The sequence below is a fragment of the Seriola dumerili genome, unplaced genomic scaffold (genome assembly GCF_002260705.1).
Source record: "Seriola dumerili isolate Sdu_G_001 unplaced genomic scaffold, Sdu_1.0 BDQW01000273.1, whole genome shotgun sequence".
In the NCBI taxonomy this organism is placed as follows: domain Eukaryota; kingdom Metazoa; phylum Chordata; class Actinopteri; order Carangiformes; family Carangidae; genus Seriola; species Seriola dumerili.
The window spans coordinates 1,260,165-1,277,946 of record NW_019174528.1 but is presented as its reverse complement, the minus strand read 5'-3'; the positions used below and the strand labels follow the sequence as shown (position 1 = coordinate 1,277,946).

Here is a 17,782-nt window from a genome sequence, read left to right as displayed (position 1 = left end):
AAACAAATGATGTTAACAACCTGAACACTCACATTCGTCATGTAGGAGACGTCTGTACTTTATAGAAATCGAGCACTGTATGACTCAGGTCGTTCTGTAAATGTGAGGTGAATAGGTATGCTCTATGTGGAGTTACTGCAGTTCACAGGACTGTGGTGACTCAGGGTGGTTCCTTACTCTGCTAGTAGACTGATCTGAGCTCATTTTGTGTTTGATGAGCTCCGAGAAGTGGATTGTATGTGGAGGAACAGCTGCTAACATCTGTCTGCCGTAGTTTCATCACCCAGTCCATGGTCCAGTTTTATAAGTGTTAACATAATTTTAGATTCAAGGAAACAACAGTGTTGTTCACTTGTTGAGTGTAGAAGAAATTCACAAGAGTTTCCAAGTTAAATTCAGGGAAGCAATTTTTTATCTCCTGTAGCTGAATCGAGTTGAATCAGGAGATCAGTGCTGATATTCAGACCTCCACCAGTCGTTCTCTGGTTCTCTGATGTCAGCAGAGACTCCACTCTGCTGTGTTTTTCATATTTCATACAAACGAGAGAAATACAATGAGTTCTATCCAGTAACCAAACAGTTCCTCTCTCTGACTCTCTGACAGTACATCTACTCTTTACTTTATGACCTTCTTCCAGTAAACAAATGTTTTTAACAGCTGTATTAATTCATCATTTTCTTCGTTTCACACTTGTAGTCATGACAACAGAAACAGGAAAACATCTAAATGAGGACATATTTTGAATTCAGCAGTATTAAAATACTGTATATGTGAGCACAGAGAGGAGGAAAGAAGAAAAGAGAAAGTGCTGAAACAAGATGACACTAGACTGAAACAAGATGACACTATGCTGAAACAAGATGACACTAGACTGAAACAAGATGACACTATGCTGAAACAAGATGACACTAGACTGAAACCAGATGACACTAGACTGAAACCAGATGACACTATGCTGAAACAAGATGACACTAGACTGAAACAAGATGACACTATGCTGAAACAAGATGACACTAGACTGAAACCAGATGACACTAGACTGAAACCAGATGACACTATGCTGAAACAAGATGACACTATGCTGAAACAAGATGACACTATGCTGAAACAAGATGACACTAGACTGAAACCAGATGACACCAGACTGAAACCAGATGACACTTGTATGAAACCAGATGACACTAGTATGAAACAAGATGACACTAGACTGAAACAAGATGACACTAGACTGAAACAAGATGACACTATGCTGAAACCAGATGACACTAGACTGAAACAAGATGACACTAGACTGAAACCAGATGACACTTGTATGAAACCAGATGACACTAGTATGAAACAAGATGACACTAGGCTGAAACAAGATGACACTAGACTGAAACCAGATGACACTAGTATGAAACCAGATGACACTAGACTGAAACCAGATGACACTAGACCGAAACAAGCTGACACTAGGCTGAATGATGATACAGCATGATGTCAGTTGTTTACAACAGTTTCACAACAGTTTTCAACTACATCCTCAGTCACTGACCACACACAGATACTGGTACCTGACATAGTCTTGTTTTCTCTCTCTCTTATTGTGGAGCTTTAAAGATCAGGGAAAATAAAAATCCAGGTTAAAGACAACAGCTGTGCTCTACTGACATTTAAAATGACAACAGAAGGTACAAGCAATAAAATGATGTCATATTGAATCCAGTCAAAAAGTATCTGTTGAGCTTCTATATTTATGCTGTAAGACATGGTGTTGCTGTAGGACAGGCACTTGTTCTGAAAGGTTTTCAGTGGACTTTGAATCAGTGACTGAGCCGTTCTTTAGCCGGATGCTGTGTCAGTTGGACGTGATGAGACGGAGCTCCCTGCTGTTCACCCTGTGTGACCGCAGCACAGCCTAAAGCTCAGCGCTGCCACAGTTAACATGACCTACATCCTGATGGCTGCTCTATATGATACAGACGGTTAATGATCACATGTCTTACTGGATCTAGCTTGGATTGTGCCACAGCCGCCATTTTGTTCTTCCATTCAGACTTCAAAAGTCACACTGATTGGCAGAGCAGCATCCAGCTGTGACTAAGACTCTGTGACTGTGACTCTGTGACTCTGTGACTCTGACTCTGTGACTCTGACTCTCTGACTCTCTGACTCTGTGACTCTGACTGTGACTCTGTGACTGTGACTCTGTGACTCTGACTCTCTGACTCTCTGACTCTGTGACTCTGTGACTCTGACTGTGACTCTCTGACTCTGACTCTGTGACTCTGTGACTCTGTGACTCTGACTGTGACTGTGACTCTGTGACTCTGAATCTGTGACTCTGTGACTGACTGTGACTCTGACTCTGTGACTCTGACTCTGTGACTGACTCTGACTCTGTGACTCTGACACTGTGACACTGTGACTCTGTGACTCTGTGACTGTGACTCTGACTCTGTGACTCTGTGACTGTGACTCTGACTCTGACACTGTGACTCTGTGACTCTGTGACTCTGTGACTCTGACTCTGACTCTGTGACTCTGACTTTGTGAATATGACTGTGACTCTGTGACTGTGACTCTGTGACTGTGACTCTGTGACTGTGACTCTGTGACTCTGTGACTCTGACTTTGTGAATATGACTGTGACTCTGTGACTCTGACTCTGTGACTTTGTGACTGTGACTCTGACTCTGACTCTGTGACTTTGACAGCCAGAGCTCAGGTTTGATACCTTGTCCTTATTTTTAGGAAACAAGATGTGACTCTAAACTTCAATCAGAAAACATATAGAAAACACAAAACTTCTTGTTGCCGGCTTTGTTTTGGCGTCTTAACACTTCCTGTCTGTTGTGTGTTGAATTGTGGGACAGTTGTGTCCATCAGTGGGTCTTTAGTTTGATCTGCCTGCTGGAATTTTAAATCTACTTGCTTTTGTCGTCTCAGCAGAAAATTAATTTTGACTAATTCATCTGTGATAGTGAACATCTCTGGGTTCAGACCTTTGTTTAAACAGCATTCTGTGAATTATAAAGAGCATTTTCACTGATCACAGACTGAATGAGTTCTGATAATGAATCAATCTAAGACTAGAGCTGATCAATACCTACTTCTCAATTCAGATACAGAGATGATAGTTGGTGTCACATGTTGAAGGAGGCTGGGAAACCAGATGTGTTATGAACTCGGTCTCTCTGATGATGTCATCAGGGTTAACATGGATTCAGGAGGTGGAGTTTACCAAACAGGAGGACGGGGGGGTTAATTACAGGAGATGTAGATCCAGTGTTTTTGGACTCGGGGTTAAAAGTCAGGATGAGTCAGAACATCCATTTTAAAGACTAAATGAAAAATGTGATATGACATCAATGGAGTCCTGAAAATAGACTCTGAACACATTTATAATAAATACTAAATGTATGCACTCAACCAATCAGTGTTTTAACTACAGGCCACATTCACCTGTTCACACACACAATCATACAGAGCTCTTTCTATCACACACACAATTCAGGGTTCAGTATCTTGCTCGAGGACACGTCGACATGTGGACCGGAGGAGCCGGGGATCGAACCGCCGACCTTCCCATTAGCTGACGACCCGCTCTACCTCCTGGGCCTGATATAATGATCATAACCTTTACTTAAATGGTGTCACAGTCACAGGTTGTCTTTGATGTTGGAGTGGTTCCTGTTCTGATGAGGGCAGGTCTTACGTCCTGTGAGTCGGCCTGAGTGACAGAAGACTGACGGACACTGACCCTGAAGTATTCACGTTTAGTGTTTGTTAATGTAAATGAACTAAAGCCGGCGTCGAGCTCTGCGTCCTCCTGTCGGTCTACGGACTAAAGGCCTGTTGGGCTGAGCTCAGATCAGCTGAAGCACTGAATGAAAAGACCTCATCTGTTTTGATGAGAACAGTTTGTTTTTTTTGTTTTTTTTTTGGTGCAAAAAATTTTTTTGTTTTTTTTTAAAGTGTAGTACAACTTTAAATGTAGTATTTTTTCTGTTCAATCCAACGGATCCTGATTTTAATATTTTCTGTGCAAATAATATTATCAAATAATTTTTAACACGATTGACAAAGGACGCCCACTAAAATGTCTCAACAGTTTAAAAACATGTTGTGAGGCACATTAACATGATGACAGGTGACATATTAAAACACTATTAATGATCACAATGAAGCCGTCAAATACTTTTAATTTAAACCTCTTTACACCAACATCCTGCCAACCAAGGAAGAGAAATTAATTAAAACTGTAATTAAATTTAGTTTGATCACATATACTCTTGTATATTATAATAAATACAGGTACATGAATATATCTATGGTTTGTTGCTCTGATTGATCTGTTGTCAGTTTTTAGTGTCAGTCTGGATCATTAATTAGTTTTAATAACATTATTTTTTGTGTGTTTGTTCGAGAGCATCCAAAAGAATCAATAACACAAATTTTAAAAAGTACAAATATTTATTAAAATATTTATTAAGTTTAAAACAGTTTAAATATAAATGACAGTAAATTCCACTGGCCATCAGTCAATGACCTTGACCTGTCAAGTTAATTACAGTTTTTCTAGAAGTCCAACAATAGAAGTGTTTTGATGATGTCACAGACGGTCACATGACTGTCAGTTTCTGATATGATTTCAAAATGGCCTCTTGATCTTATTACACTGAACGACCTCTAGTGAACTCTGTGTTTAGGACTAAAGTCCCCTGGTTATTTCAGTACTGAACAATAACTAGACTTTGTCCTTTTATTATTATTGTTAATAAAAATAAAAATAATAATAATGATAATATAATACTGCCAACACTCATTTGAAGATGCCAAGAAAACAAATACTTTAACTTGTTTATTTAAAGATGTAATGGGGAAGTCGACGTGTAGACTGTATGAATGGTGATTTTGCAGATTGATGATTTTATTTTCACAAATAATTATTAAAAAAATAATTCCAAAGTGTTTTCCAGTGAGAGGAAAAAGAAAAACTCTGATTTACGTCTCAAATTGTCCGATGAGAGAATCAGTAAACACCCCGGTGCTGGTCGGTACCGGAGCAGCGTCGAGGCTCCGGCACAGTTAGAGTTCTGGTACAGTGTGTATGTGGTCGGGATGTGGAGCCCAACATGAGACTAATCCTGCTCGAGGGTCCTGCCAGTTTTGTGCCAGTGCTCCCATTTTGCAGCCATCACCACCATTTTGATGTTAGGATTAATGACAGATGGAGGTGTTTGGTGATCTGCTGCACCTTTTTTTTTTTTTTTTTTTTTTTTTTTTTTTTTTTGTCTTTGGGTGGAGATGGAGCGTCAGGCCTGACACATCTGGCTCCTGCACCTCAGCGATAAGCCTGACATCCAGCAATGAATCAAATGGTTTAAAAAATTAAACGGAGAACGCTTCCCTGGTCGTGTGTAAAAAAAAAAAAAAAAAAGTCCAGGAGGAGGAGAAGGTGGAGGTGGTGGAGAGACAGGAGGCGGACTGGGAGGAGTGGAGTTGCATCAGCCAAATGAATTGTCATGATGCAGATCATGCGTGAAATGAGCAGCAGATTCCACAGTGCTAGTTGCAAATGGCCCTATTACTATTACACTCAGTCAGCTGGCAGCGGGCCCGTCCAAAAAACTCTGCTAACCTGGTGTCGAGTCACACGGGCCAGACCGGGCCAGACCGGGCCAGACCGGGCCAGACCGGGCCAGACCGGGCCCTGCCGTGGGCTTACAGTGCAAGCGTGAGGAAGGCTGGCGGTTTCAGTCTGAGGAGGACATTTTAGCAGCAGCCATCTGATCGATTGCTGCATAAAGAACGTGTGTGTGTGTGTGTGTGTGTGTGTGTGTGTGTGTGTGTGTGTTTTTGTGATGGGGGATGGGAGGAGGGAATTAAGAGTTGGCATTATGTCAGGAGTGAGCTGCCATCTCTGCCTCTTTCCTAGCCCTGTACACACACACACACACACACACTCACACACACACACACACACACACACACACACACACACACACACACACACACACAGCCTACACACAAAGACTAGAGCGAGGATAGCACGAGATGAAGAAAAAATCCCTCTGCTCTCAGTGTGTCTTGGCTGTGTCACTCCTTTATTACCCCCCATACACACACACACACACACACACACACACACACACACACACACACACACACACACACTCACACACACACCAACATGCCTACACAGACTCCATATCCACTTCTGATTGGCCGGTGTAATGTGAACAAATGAAGCCCTCAGCTCTGGCTACATTTAAGGGGCCCCTGAAAGTAAGCATGTGTTTATTTTTACAGTGAAAGAGGGGGGGGAGGAAAAGATGGAGGATTTGAGGAACTGGGGGGAGGGTAGAGGAGCAGGGAGGGTTTTCTTTGTGGTACTGTACAGCTGGAGCAGGAGAGGGGGGGTTACAGGATCCTGCCTTCTGTAGGAATGCCGTACGTGGATGTCTGGACGCCGTCGACGCACCGCTGAATGACGGAGGCTGCGTCTTCGACCTTTATCAGATTCATGATAAACTCGTCTACCTGTCCATGTGTCTCCATGTGTCTCCATGTGTCTCCATGTGTCTCCATGGTGACTTTGTTAAAAGTGTGATTCTGTCTTTAGGTCGGTCTCTCTCCCTCTCGCCATGTCTCTCTTTCTTCTCTTTTCCTTTATTGCAATGGCCTGGCAGAGCGCCCAAAGCTAGAGAGGGTGGGGTGGGTGGGAGGTGGTAGGAGGGATTATGGGAGGAAGAGGTGGGGGGGGGGGGTGGTTGAAGAGAAAGAGTGTGTGGCTTGTTTTAGCAGCTGACTGAAACAGTCATTATATTATGTAAAGGCAGTGGCGGCGGGCGGTGGCCAGGGAGAGGGGGGGGGGAGGGGGACGAGGGGGGGTGCCAGTTACTGACGCGCAAGCTCAAGGCCGACCCTGATTGGCTCATCAGCGCCGTCCTCAGCGGCTCTCTGTGTCTCATTAAAGGTGGAGGCTCTCGGCGGAGAGGTTGCAGGAGCTGCTCGTGTTTTTCTCTGCAAATGGAGGCGATGACTGGGCCCCACCGCTGCGCCACAAATTAATTAGAGAAGAAGAAGAAGTGGTGGGGAGGGCCGTATTGTGTGATCATTAAGACTCCTCCCAGCGTTAAAGAGGCTGCTGTAGATGAGAGGAGGATAACGGAGACATTAGAGGAGGACAGAATGAACAGATTAGAGCGCTGCGATACAGGAGATGAGGGGAAACGATAGAACGACACCAGCAGGAATAATCTGCTAATAGGAAGTTGATGAAGAGATAACGGGCCAATTAAATCTCTGAATTACAGTCAGTGATGCTCCGCCACGCAGGGTTTTCTTGTGCCAACACCCGGTGTCGGTCCAGGTGTTGCCGATGCCGTGGTGCAGTGTGGGAGATGAAAGCGTCCATTTGCATGTCGTCTGGCCACACACATGATGCCGCTGGTCCCAGTCACTGGAACATCACTGGAACATGTGGAGCAATAAAAACCAACTCTTCACAATGAAAATATTCCTTTGTGAATAGAATATACATTTATTTTATATTTTCATTGCACATTTCTAATCCTATAAATAACGAGATAAGCGGGCCAGTAACAAACTGTGGCTCTGGGTAAAGTCTTGAGGTGTGGGTTTCCATGGCTCTGCTGCGTTTCCCAGAAGGCAATGGGATGAGGAGTAGCCGCTCACTCTGGAGGCGAGAGAGCAGGAAGTGGCCGAGTCATCTGTAGGGACACAACAACCTCAGCTGCTGTCGACCGAATGTGTAGTTTTTATTTAAGTGTAAATACAAACCACAGTAACGGGTCAAAGACTAAAACCAAACTTTAAAGAAATTACTTGTAAAGAGAGAGAAAAAAAACCCAATACTTTTGCATCCAACATGAACATTTTATATTCTGTAGATCTACCAGCTGCAGTGTTCCCCCTGATTTCACATTTACAACCAGCTATAAACAGTGACATGCTGCTAACCCAGTCACACAGCAGTGTTAACAATCTAATAATGAAAGGCAGGTGACGTTAGCTCGCTAGCAGGTTGTCATTTTAAATCCCTGTGGCTTTTTTTGTGGCAAAGTACAAAAGCTGTCGGCGTGGACAGAATGAAGTTGTGTGAGCTGTTTTAATTCAGGCAACAACAGACAGGAAGTCGTCTGAAATACTAAAGGTTGTCTGACTCTGATAACTTGTCACTGATCCGCTCTCGTCTGGCAGTAAGTGTGATTATTTGTGCTTGTGAGCCGCCATGACAGTCCAGATGAATCCAGATGAGTCCAGATGAATCCAGATGAGTCTAGATGAATCCAGATGAGTCCAGAGGAGAGTCCAGATGAGTCCAGATGAGTCTAGATGAGTCCAGATGAAAGTCTAGATGAGTCCAGATGAGTCCAGATGAATCCAGATGAGTCCAGAGGAGAGTCCAGATGAGTCCAGATGAAAGTCTAGATGAGTCCAGATGAGTCCAGATGAATCCAGATGAGTCCAGATGAAAGTCCAGATGAGTCCAGATGAAAGTCTAGATGAGTCCAGATGAGTCCAGATGAATCCAGATGAGTCCAGATGAATCCAGATGAGTCCAGATGAGTCCAGATGAGTCTAGATGAATCCAGATGAGTCCAGATTAATCCAGATGAGAGTCCAGATGAATCCAGATGAGAGTCCAGATGAGAGTCCAGATGAGTCCAGATGAGTCTAGATGAATCCAGATGAGTCCAGATGAGAATCCTCCTTCAGTGCTCTGACATCTGCAGTGAGACTTAAAAGAGGGACAGTGTTTGACAGAGGGTCTACACGTCTCTGCTGCAGCATCGTGATTGGTTCACTGTCCTGTGAGCGCCCATGCTGAAGCTGGTCACATGACTAAGCTAATGTGCTCATAAGACTCGGCTTGTTGTCGTCCTTACAAAAGCCTTCCTTGCTGGTATGAATCACACACGGAGACATCAAACATTTCTCACATGTGTTTGTCCTCGGTACAGAGACCAGGCTATTCTTAGCCGCCATGTTTAACCCACTTCCATCTGAATGAGCCATCAGCTGCTCATACAGTCTGATAATCACCCTGTGTCACTGCGCTGATCCTCAGGTCACTGGGGTTATATTGATTACATATTGATTATATATTCATATCACCCAGGTGGTGTGGGATCTAGAGCTCTGCCTCGATGCACACTGTCGGTCAGTCTGTCCATCCAGCTGGGCGTTTCAACTAGAATGGACTTCATGGTCCATAAAGGACGAGTCCCCGACACTCCAGCACCAGCTCAGGGCTGTGTGATGTTTTCTCTTCAATATATGTGTTCTATATATTTAATGATATATGTTTTAATAAAATACCATGTGACGGAACGTCCTGCAGTGATTATGTTTGTTTCCACATCGTATATTTTATCCAGGGTTTGGTCGTCCTGTCCATCTCTCCATCTCTCCTGTCATGCTGCTGTCCTGTGTTGCTCTGTGTACAATGACACATCTAAAAAAGAAAAAGTTCCTTCTATGATGAATTGTTTATATTGATGATCAGGTCACAGATTCTCTTAGTATTGGTCACAGCCCTTCTCCACATTAAGACAATAGAAACATGTTACGTACTGTAGCTTTAAGAAACTGGAGATCTTGGGGATTGATGTCTGTGTCTCTGTCAACCCCCGTGTCCTGTCCTCCAGGATGGAGCGGATGTCTGAGGAGGCGCTGAGGCTCAACCTGCTGAAGCGAGGCCTGGAGTCACCCAGCGAGCGAGAGGAGGCGCTGGCCAAGCGCCTCAAGATGGAGGGCCACGAGGCCATGGAGCGCCTCAAGATGCTGGCATTACTCAAACGTAAGGACCTAGCTGACCTAGCAGCCCTGGAGGTCGCGGGGCCCCTGGGAGACGGGAAGGGCCCCGGAGCCAGCTCCCTCCACCACCAGAGCCTAATGGGTGCTGCTTATGAGGAGAAGATGAACGGGAGTCTGCGGCTGGGAGGCCACAGCGGCCATGTTGGACCCAGTAAGAACGGGAAGGAGAACATCCTGGATGAGCCGGTGGACATGAGCGCTGGGAGAAGATGGTGAGTGTTTACACATGAAGAACCATAAAGGTTCCACTTTACAATCACACTCCCCTTATAAAGGATTAATGAATGGTTTATAAAGTGTTTACAACCAAATAAATAACCTAATCATAAACCATTTATCAATCTTTTATCAGGGTCGTCTTATTATAAAGTGGAACCGAAAAGATTGTGTTACTGTAAGTGTCCAACCACGTCCCACAGACAGACAGGAGGGAGGGAAACTACGGCTCCCAGTGAACTACTAGCCAGCATGAACCAGGAAACCTGTTCTCACTGTCACAGTTTCCCTCTACCTGAAGGAATAATGACAACAATAATAATAATGATAAAGTTTATTTATATCATGTGATCAATCTGGATCCTGTATCCACAACCTGTTTCCTCCTACATGACTACGTGACTTTGAGCCGCTGTCTTTCTGTGGTCTCAAACAAACTCATCTGGTTTCTAAACAGTTAATGTTAGCGGTCTGTAGCTGTCGGAGCTAACGTTAGCTTCACACGTGCTTCACACACTCTTCACAGCATACTCCTCCAGCTGTTGGTCAGTGATGACACACTCACCGACTGTCTGAGGCAGTCAGACGGTTAGAGACCGACTCACCGCTCCGTTGGTCTTTTTGCACAGCAGAGCTCCACAGTCCACTTCCTGTCCCTACGTTATGATGTCACAGTGATGACACAGATGTGTAGTTTTCACTCTGCGGTTTAGTGCAGCCACAGACCATGACTAGATCATTTCATGCAACAGTTAGTTCTGATCAAGTAATCTGATTGGACGAGAGTCGTTCCATGAGGCTGATATAGAGAATAACAGCACTGGGACTTTTAACTCCATGTATCACTCCGCTCCACAGCTGTTCTATTAACTGTTAATTAGCGTCACATTAACATCGTTATCGATCTCAGACTGTAACAAAAGATGAAAATATTTCCATAAATAACCTTTGAATGAAACGATGTGCGTTCGTCAGAGGTAACGAGGAGACAGGAGACGAGGTCGCAGCTAGTGTCACTGTGCAGGTCAGGACTATGTTTATGTGTTGCTTAGCAACAGTCCAGTACCGGTCCAGATGGAACTATTTGTGTTGGTGTAGACAAATAAATGATGAAATAAACAAACAAATCATAATGTGTTGTTGTTTATTTAACTGTTGTAAAAGTAATATCACACTGAGGTCGAGATGTTCTGAACATCAGCACGTCAGAGACCGAATCACAGCGTAGGACTGGACCGGTGACGATCCTGAGTGACTGAGCGTCTGTGTGAGTGAAAGGTCAGATGACGATAATAAAAGACAAGTTCAGTCATTTAACATTTACTGTTTGTTTTCCCATGAAGTGATTCGGAGCATGACAGAAGAACTCCGTCTCCGGACGTCATCATCCTGTCAGACAACGAGGCGTCCAGTCCCAGAACCACACCTCGCCCTGAGGAGCGCCTGCACCAGGCCAACCTGGACATGTTCAAGGTAGAACCATCACTGCACCACTACAAGGAGTCAGTGAACACACTGAAGCCACAGAACATGCCAGGAATCGAACCAGTGACACTCAGAAGCTCAGAGCACCTTCACCACTCGGCTATCTGTTCACCTCAATCACGTGAAGCGTTTCGATTATCAGGAAACTCTGCGGCTCACACACTGCACAGCTACAAGTGTCGTTTATGTAACATCAGAATATTCACACACACATGAACACTGGCCGGATGTCATCAAACGCACCACGAGTCTCAGTCATGGTGAAGACATTACGACTGAAACTCAACACCGAAACACTTCCTGTTGTGTCCGATATGTGATTTCCTGGTCAACTCTCCCTGTTTGATGATGAACAGCCTGATAAATGGTGAACTTTAGCTCTGTCCCAGGGAGGCTAACTGTTAGCTTCATCCACAGCTCCGTTCAAATGTCACTCTGATCATTTTTAACGTTAATAGTAAAACAAACCGTCGAAACTACGTGAGTCGGCAGTGTTACACTCAAGTCCAGCTACACTGTAAAACAGCTGATTCATATAGAATAATGATGTTTGAATTGGAATTTACATATGAGTTGATTTGATGTTTAAAACAACACATATACAGGGGGTCGCTTGCAGACCACCGCACTTTGAGAAGAGCTTTTAGAGCTAATAAGATACTGTGTGTGTGTGTGTGTGTGTGTGTGTGTGTGTGTGTGTGTTGCAGGGGAAGACGGGAGAGGAGAGGCAGCAGATGATCAAAGCTCTGAGGGAGGAGCTGCGTCTGGAGGAGGCTCGTCTGGTTCTGCTGAAGAAGCTCAGACAGAGTCAGATGCAGAAGGAGAACGTGGTGCAGAAGGTGAGAGCGACAGACCCCCACCCACTCATTACACTGCTGGACACTACCTGTCTCTACCTGTCTGTACCTGCTGGTGGAATGTAATGAAGGACATTTACTTTAGTACAGACTGAAGAACTTCAACTTGCTTTTATTTTTAGAGGAAAAATGTTGGAACAGCTGATTTATTGATATGAAGTCGATGAAATCGGCGTCACCTTCACCAGCTGCAGCGTCAGTGAGACTTAATGATGCACCAGTGTTTACACGTTAACCCTCTGAGGTCAAAGGCTATTTTCTCCATTTAAAGGGCACTTGCACATAAAATAATACCCAAGTGTTTTACATCACAATTTTCAGAACAATATCAGCTCTTTTTATAAAGACAAAGAGAAAAATTGAAGTCTTGTTTTTCGAAATTCTTCAAATATTTTGTGAAAACAAAACTTTACGAATTGTTTTGGTGCTTGACATGTGTTCACCGAAGTCTATAGGTTCATAAAAATAGTGCAATATATGAGTAAAATAGTAGATGAATGGATAATAAAGTTTTGTGTTGTGTCTTCACTGTACTTTAACCAGATTTGAGAGGCTGTTAGCCACGTATGATCCCACAAGAATCTGTGAGGGAAAGTGGAGAGTCGACAGATTCTAACAACATTTAAATCATATTTCTACTCTGCGTTATCGCAAAGACATTAATAGAAACATGGGTCGACCTCAGAGGGTTAAAGCGTCAACAGTTGTAATCCAGCAGATGCTGTAGATTCATGTGAAATGTTTCTTTTACTCTGGTTCGTTCAGTACTTTTACTGCACTACACCGTGGTTACTATGGTTACTGTAGTGATGGAAACTCCATGCTAACGACCAGCCCAGTGTTTTTCTACATTAAAGCCCGTTTCCTACAATGCATTCAGAAAGTATTCAGACCCTTTACACACCTTCAGCCTTCAGTCTTCGTGGCTGTGATGTCACAAACTTTACACACCTGGACTCAGGCTCAGTCAGGTAGGATGGGGACGTGTGTGGACAGATGTTCACGTCTCTCCAGCTCCTCCTGTGACCTTTGGCCCAGTCGGAGGTCCCGAGCCTCTGGACCAGGTTTTCATTAAGGATCTCTCCGTACTCTGTTCGGTCTGATTGACTGTTACTATGGCGACTGTCACTATGGTGAAGCTGTAAATGAAATATAATTTATGTGCATGTCAGTGTCCAGGAGTCTGCGCTGCTACAAGTCATTGTTCATGTTGTCGTTGATGTCCAGGTCCCGGTGGTCCAGAACGCCGCGTCCTCCGTTCAGCCCCCTCCCATCCACAGCTCTCCTGGCCTGGGGAAGCTGCCTGTGAGGCCGGGCCTGCACAACCCTGAGCCCCAGAACCTCCGCCTGTGTGTGTGTGGTGTGTGTGTGTGTGTGTGTCTGTGTGTGTGTCTGTGTGTGTGTGTGTGTGTGTGTGTGTGTGTGTGGTCGTAGGAGCTAGCAGCAGGTTAGTTAGCTAAGGCAGCTAACAGAAGGTGAAGCTGGGTCAGAAATCAGTCCAGACCTCCAGGTGATTTTATCATCACAATTAGTGTCAGGGTTTGTTTGTTACGGTCATGTGTGGTCAGCTGACCTAACATCACGCTCACCTGGCTGTGCAGTGTGTCACCTGTCTTCTGGTGCAGCTCCATCATATCTGCAACCTCCCTTTAAGAAACATCTGGTTCATGTGAGTCCACCAGGTCTAAAGAAGTCCAGGGGCCGGTTTCAGACTTCAGAGAGACCGAGTCTGAATTCAACTGCTGCACGAAGCAGTTTAGCTCTTGACTATCTGAAGCCGGACTGTGGTACAATGAATTCTGGGTAAATTAAGACTTTTTTCCAAATAAAATGTCAGCAAACCACAGAGTATGAGCCATGTTTTCCTGTTTTTTGTTGTTGGGTGCTACATTGTTCTTAGACCTGAGGTTAACCTGGTGGTTAGGTGTTTATTTTGTCTGGCTGTGACTGAACTGACACGACAGACCAGTCTGACATGAACCGGCCCCTGGTCTGAATCACTGAGGAACTAAGTTAGGGGTGAATGTGACTGTGCTACATCTGGTCCTGGTCCTGGTCCTGGTCCTGGTCCTGGTCCTGGTCTTCACCATTTAGTCTGGGCCTAGACCTGACTGACTGAGTGACTGACGTGTTTGGTGTTGTCGTGGTTATAAACTCTTTATTCTGATTATTCCTGTTTTCAATTCCTCTGTGTCGTGTTTCCTTGTTCTTGTCCTTCTGTAACTTTGTGCAGAAAGGTCTGTTTAAATAAAGTTTATAATTATGATGTAAGATGGAGGTGCAGGTTGAACCAGGATTAAGATGCTGGCGCAGACTAACAGGAGGACTCTCCTCTCTGATGATGAAACAGCCTTTTGTTCTTCATGTAGCTCTGCTCCTCCATTACATGTTAAGATGGTATTAAATATTCAGCTGTGTGTGTGTGTGTGTGTGTGTGTGTGTGTGTGTGTGTGTGTGTGTGTGTGTCTTATCGGCCTGTTTTGTTTGGATGGTGATGTTCTGCCCCCTGCTGTCAGCTCTGAGTATCTCATCATAAATACCTTGTATACTAAAAGGAGATATACACAGTGTTGTGGCTAAAGCTAATGCTAACACAATAGCCCTGTAATAAACCCCACCTTCATCCAGAACCTCTGTTAGTTTTACCTGAGAGCCAGAATGTCCTGAGGTACTTGAACTAAACACAATAATAATAATAATAATAATTACACACACACACACACACACACACACACACACACACACACACTGTTTTAAAAAGAGTCCAAAGCTGCAGCAGCTTCTTCACAGATGAGACGTTCAGGAGCAGCTCAGTTAAAACGGATTAATGGAACCAGTGAACATGAAGTTTGACTGAGGTGTCATGGGACTAAGTTTATAAACTACAGTGTTTACATTAGTTTGCTCACCTGAGTACACCTGTCACACACTGAAGGACACACAGACTGTTTACTGCTCTGTACGTCACTCATCAGACACATGAACACAACTTCATCACTTCCTCCAGAATTATCACATAAAAAAACCATGCTTTTAATGTGAAAAACACCAGGAAGTGCTGAGTTTTGTTGATGTTGTTTTAAGATGGATCAGGAGTAGAGATGACCTCAGTGTGAGTGTAATGTGACTGTAGTGGGTTTACCTGGCCTTTGTGTGTCCGTTCTGGCCACGCCCCCGGCTATTATTTGATGTAAAATGAGGAAGAACACAGCCAATCAGAATCAGCTGTAGATGTGAGTCACGTGTGTGTGTGTGTGAGCGTAAGCCGCTAACGACACATGAGATCCGCCATCTTGGAAAAGCTGCTTCTGATTTCCACTGACAGTTGAAACGTGTCAACGAGAGGCCTCGACTCTTCCTGTCATGAAACTCAAAGCTCTGTCTTTCCTCTCTGCAGGGTCACACAGTCATCAGGTCAGCAGCTAATGCTAACCTGCCGCCCATGCTAATGTCCCAGCGAGTGATAGCCCCCAACCCCGCCCAGCTGCAGGGCCAGAGGGTCTCCTCCAAGCCTGGGATGTCTCGCTCCAGCTCCAGCAGCATGGCCAACGCCGTCAGCTACCAGCAGGTATGGACTCATTCAGAGCCCAGCTACAGCACACCTGATCACTGCCATCACAGGTCACAGGTCACCACAGGTCACCACAGGTCACCACACGTCACCACAGGTCACCACAGGTCACCACAGGTAATCATAAAGTATTTGTTTTCTGAATATTTTAAAATCCTGTATTCTTTATGTGCACGTTTCTTCTTCTGTGCCTTTGTTGGTGCATCGCTGCACATGTTAACATGTTACCACCACCTGTAGATCAGCAGTGTGACATCACTGGTGACATCACCTACACGTGGGAGTCCTTGTGCGTCTTCATGAGACGAACAAAACAGGTCCCACTCACAGACACCCGGCTCCTGAAGGTCAGGACAGTCGGACTCTATCATGAGAACCTGAGACCCATCAGAACCATCAGACCCAGAGAGTCTGTTTGGATCCGCTCAGGTCTTAGAAACACTCAGACCTGAACCTGTGAAAACCTCAGTCTCACAACCCGACACTGTCACCACCTAAAGATCCCACTGACAAACTGACGTACGAACACCAACACCTGCAGCAGACGTACTGAACCGTGTGTCATCATGAACTTGTGTGTCTCCTCACAGGCCAGCCAGCAGGTGGCAGCGTCCCAGCGCTCAGGCTCCAGCGCCATGTACATGAACCTGGCCCACATGCAAGCGGCGGCGGCGGCGGGGGCCGGCGGGGTAGCCGGCGGCCTGGGCGGGTCTTCGGCCGTCAGCCCGTCCACCATGTCTGGGTCGGCCAGCGGAGGGGTGAGCTCCATGGCCGACCAGGCCAGCAGCCAGGCGGCGGCCAAGCTGGCCCTCAGGAAGCAGCTGGAGAAAACCCTGCTGGAGATCCCTCCCCCGAAACCCCCCGCCCCGCTCCTCCACTTCCTGCCCTCCGCCGCCAACAGCGAGTTCATCTACATGGTGGGCCTAGAGGAGGTGGTGCAGAGTGTGCTCGACAGTCAGGGTAAGTGTGTGAACGTAAACCTGAGGAGGAGCTGCAGCGTCTCCACCTTCAGACAGAAACTGAAAGGTGTCTGTGTGTTTCCATCATCCAGTGTCTGTCCCTCACTGTCCTCAGCCCACCTGTCCCTGTGTCTCTGCAGGTAAACTCAGAGGGACGCTGGCCCGCATGGAGCCGTTCTTCTGCGCCCAGTGCAGAACCGACTTCACCCCTCACTGGAAGCAAGAGAAGAGCGGGCGAATCCTCTGTGAGCAGTGCATGACGTCCAATCAGAAGAAGGCTCTGAAGGCGGAGCACACCAACAGGCTGAAGAACGCCTTCGTGAAGGCTCTGCAGCAGGAGCAGGTCAGCGTCACGCCTCCGCCTTTCAAATCGACACATCAACTTACACTGAATAGCACCGCCATCATCATCATCATCATCATCATCATCATCATCTCACTTCGCAGCTCCACAGGTTTTATTACAGGCCGTATTTTACCTCACGCTCCACACGTGTCCCGCCTCCGTGAAGATGATGATGATTTCCTCAATCCGGTTCCCTGAGGAGAAACACCTGAGAACTGGAGCTGTGACTTCAGGAAGTATCCAGACCCCTTCACTTTATTCTGCTGTCGACTGAAATTCAGTGTTTTTACCCATCAATCAATAATCTATAATCACAAAGTGAAAACATCTGTCTTGACATTTTTCAAAATTGATCAAATATTAGAAATGAACTGAAGTCTTCAGACCTCAGTCCAGTTCTCTGAAGCTCCTCCCTGACCCCGGTCCTCCTCACCTGGTTCTGCTGTTCTCCTGGGAAAACACAGGTCTACACAGTCCATGGTCTCTGACCTGCAGCTGAACTCTGGGACCTGGTTC

At 45.4% G+C, this 17,782-nt stretch overlaps 1 protein-coding gene across 1 annotated transcript in view; it reads left to right on the top strand.

Annotated features, from left to right (window-relative positions):
• gatad2b (GATA zinc finger domain containing 2B) overlaps positions 1-17,782 on the top strand; it is a 37,643-nt gene that overhangs the window by 14,125 nt on the left and 5,736 nt on the right. Inside the window, exons 2-8 of the mRNA XM_022757355.1 lie at positions 9,664-10,044; positions 11,392-11,521; positions 12,241-12,372; positions 13,618-13,743; positions 15,767-15,958; positions 16,552-16,921; positions 17,061-17,263. Coding sequence (XP_022613076.1) covers positions 9,665-10,044; positions 11,392-11,521; positions 12,241-12,372; positions 13,618-13,743; positions 15,767-15,958; positions 16,552-16,921; positions 17,061-17,263 — 1,533 coding nt within the window. The 5' untranslated portion in view covers position 9,664. The remainder of the gene's footprint in view (positions 1-9,663; positions 10,045-11,391; positions 11,522-12,240; positions 12,373-13,617; positions 13,744-15,766; positions 15,959-16,551; positions 16,922-17,060; positions 17,264-17,782) is intronic.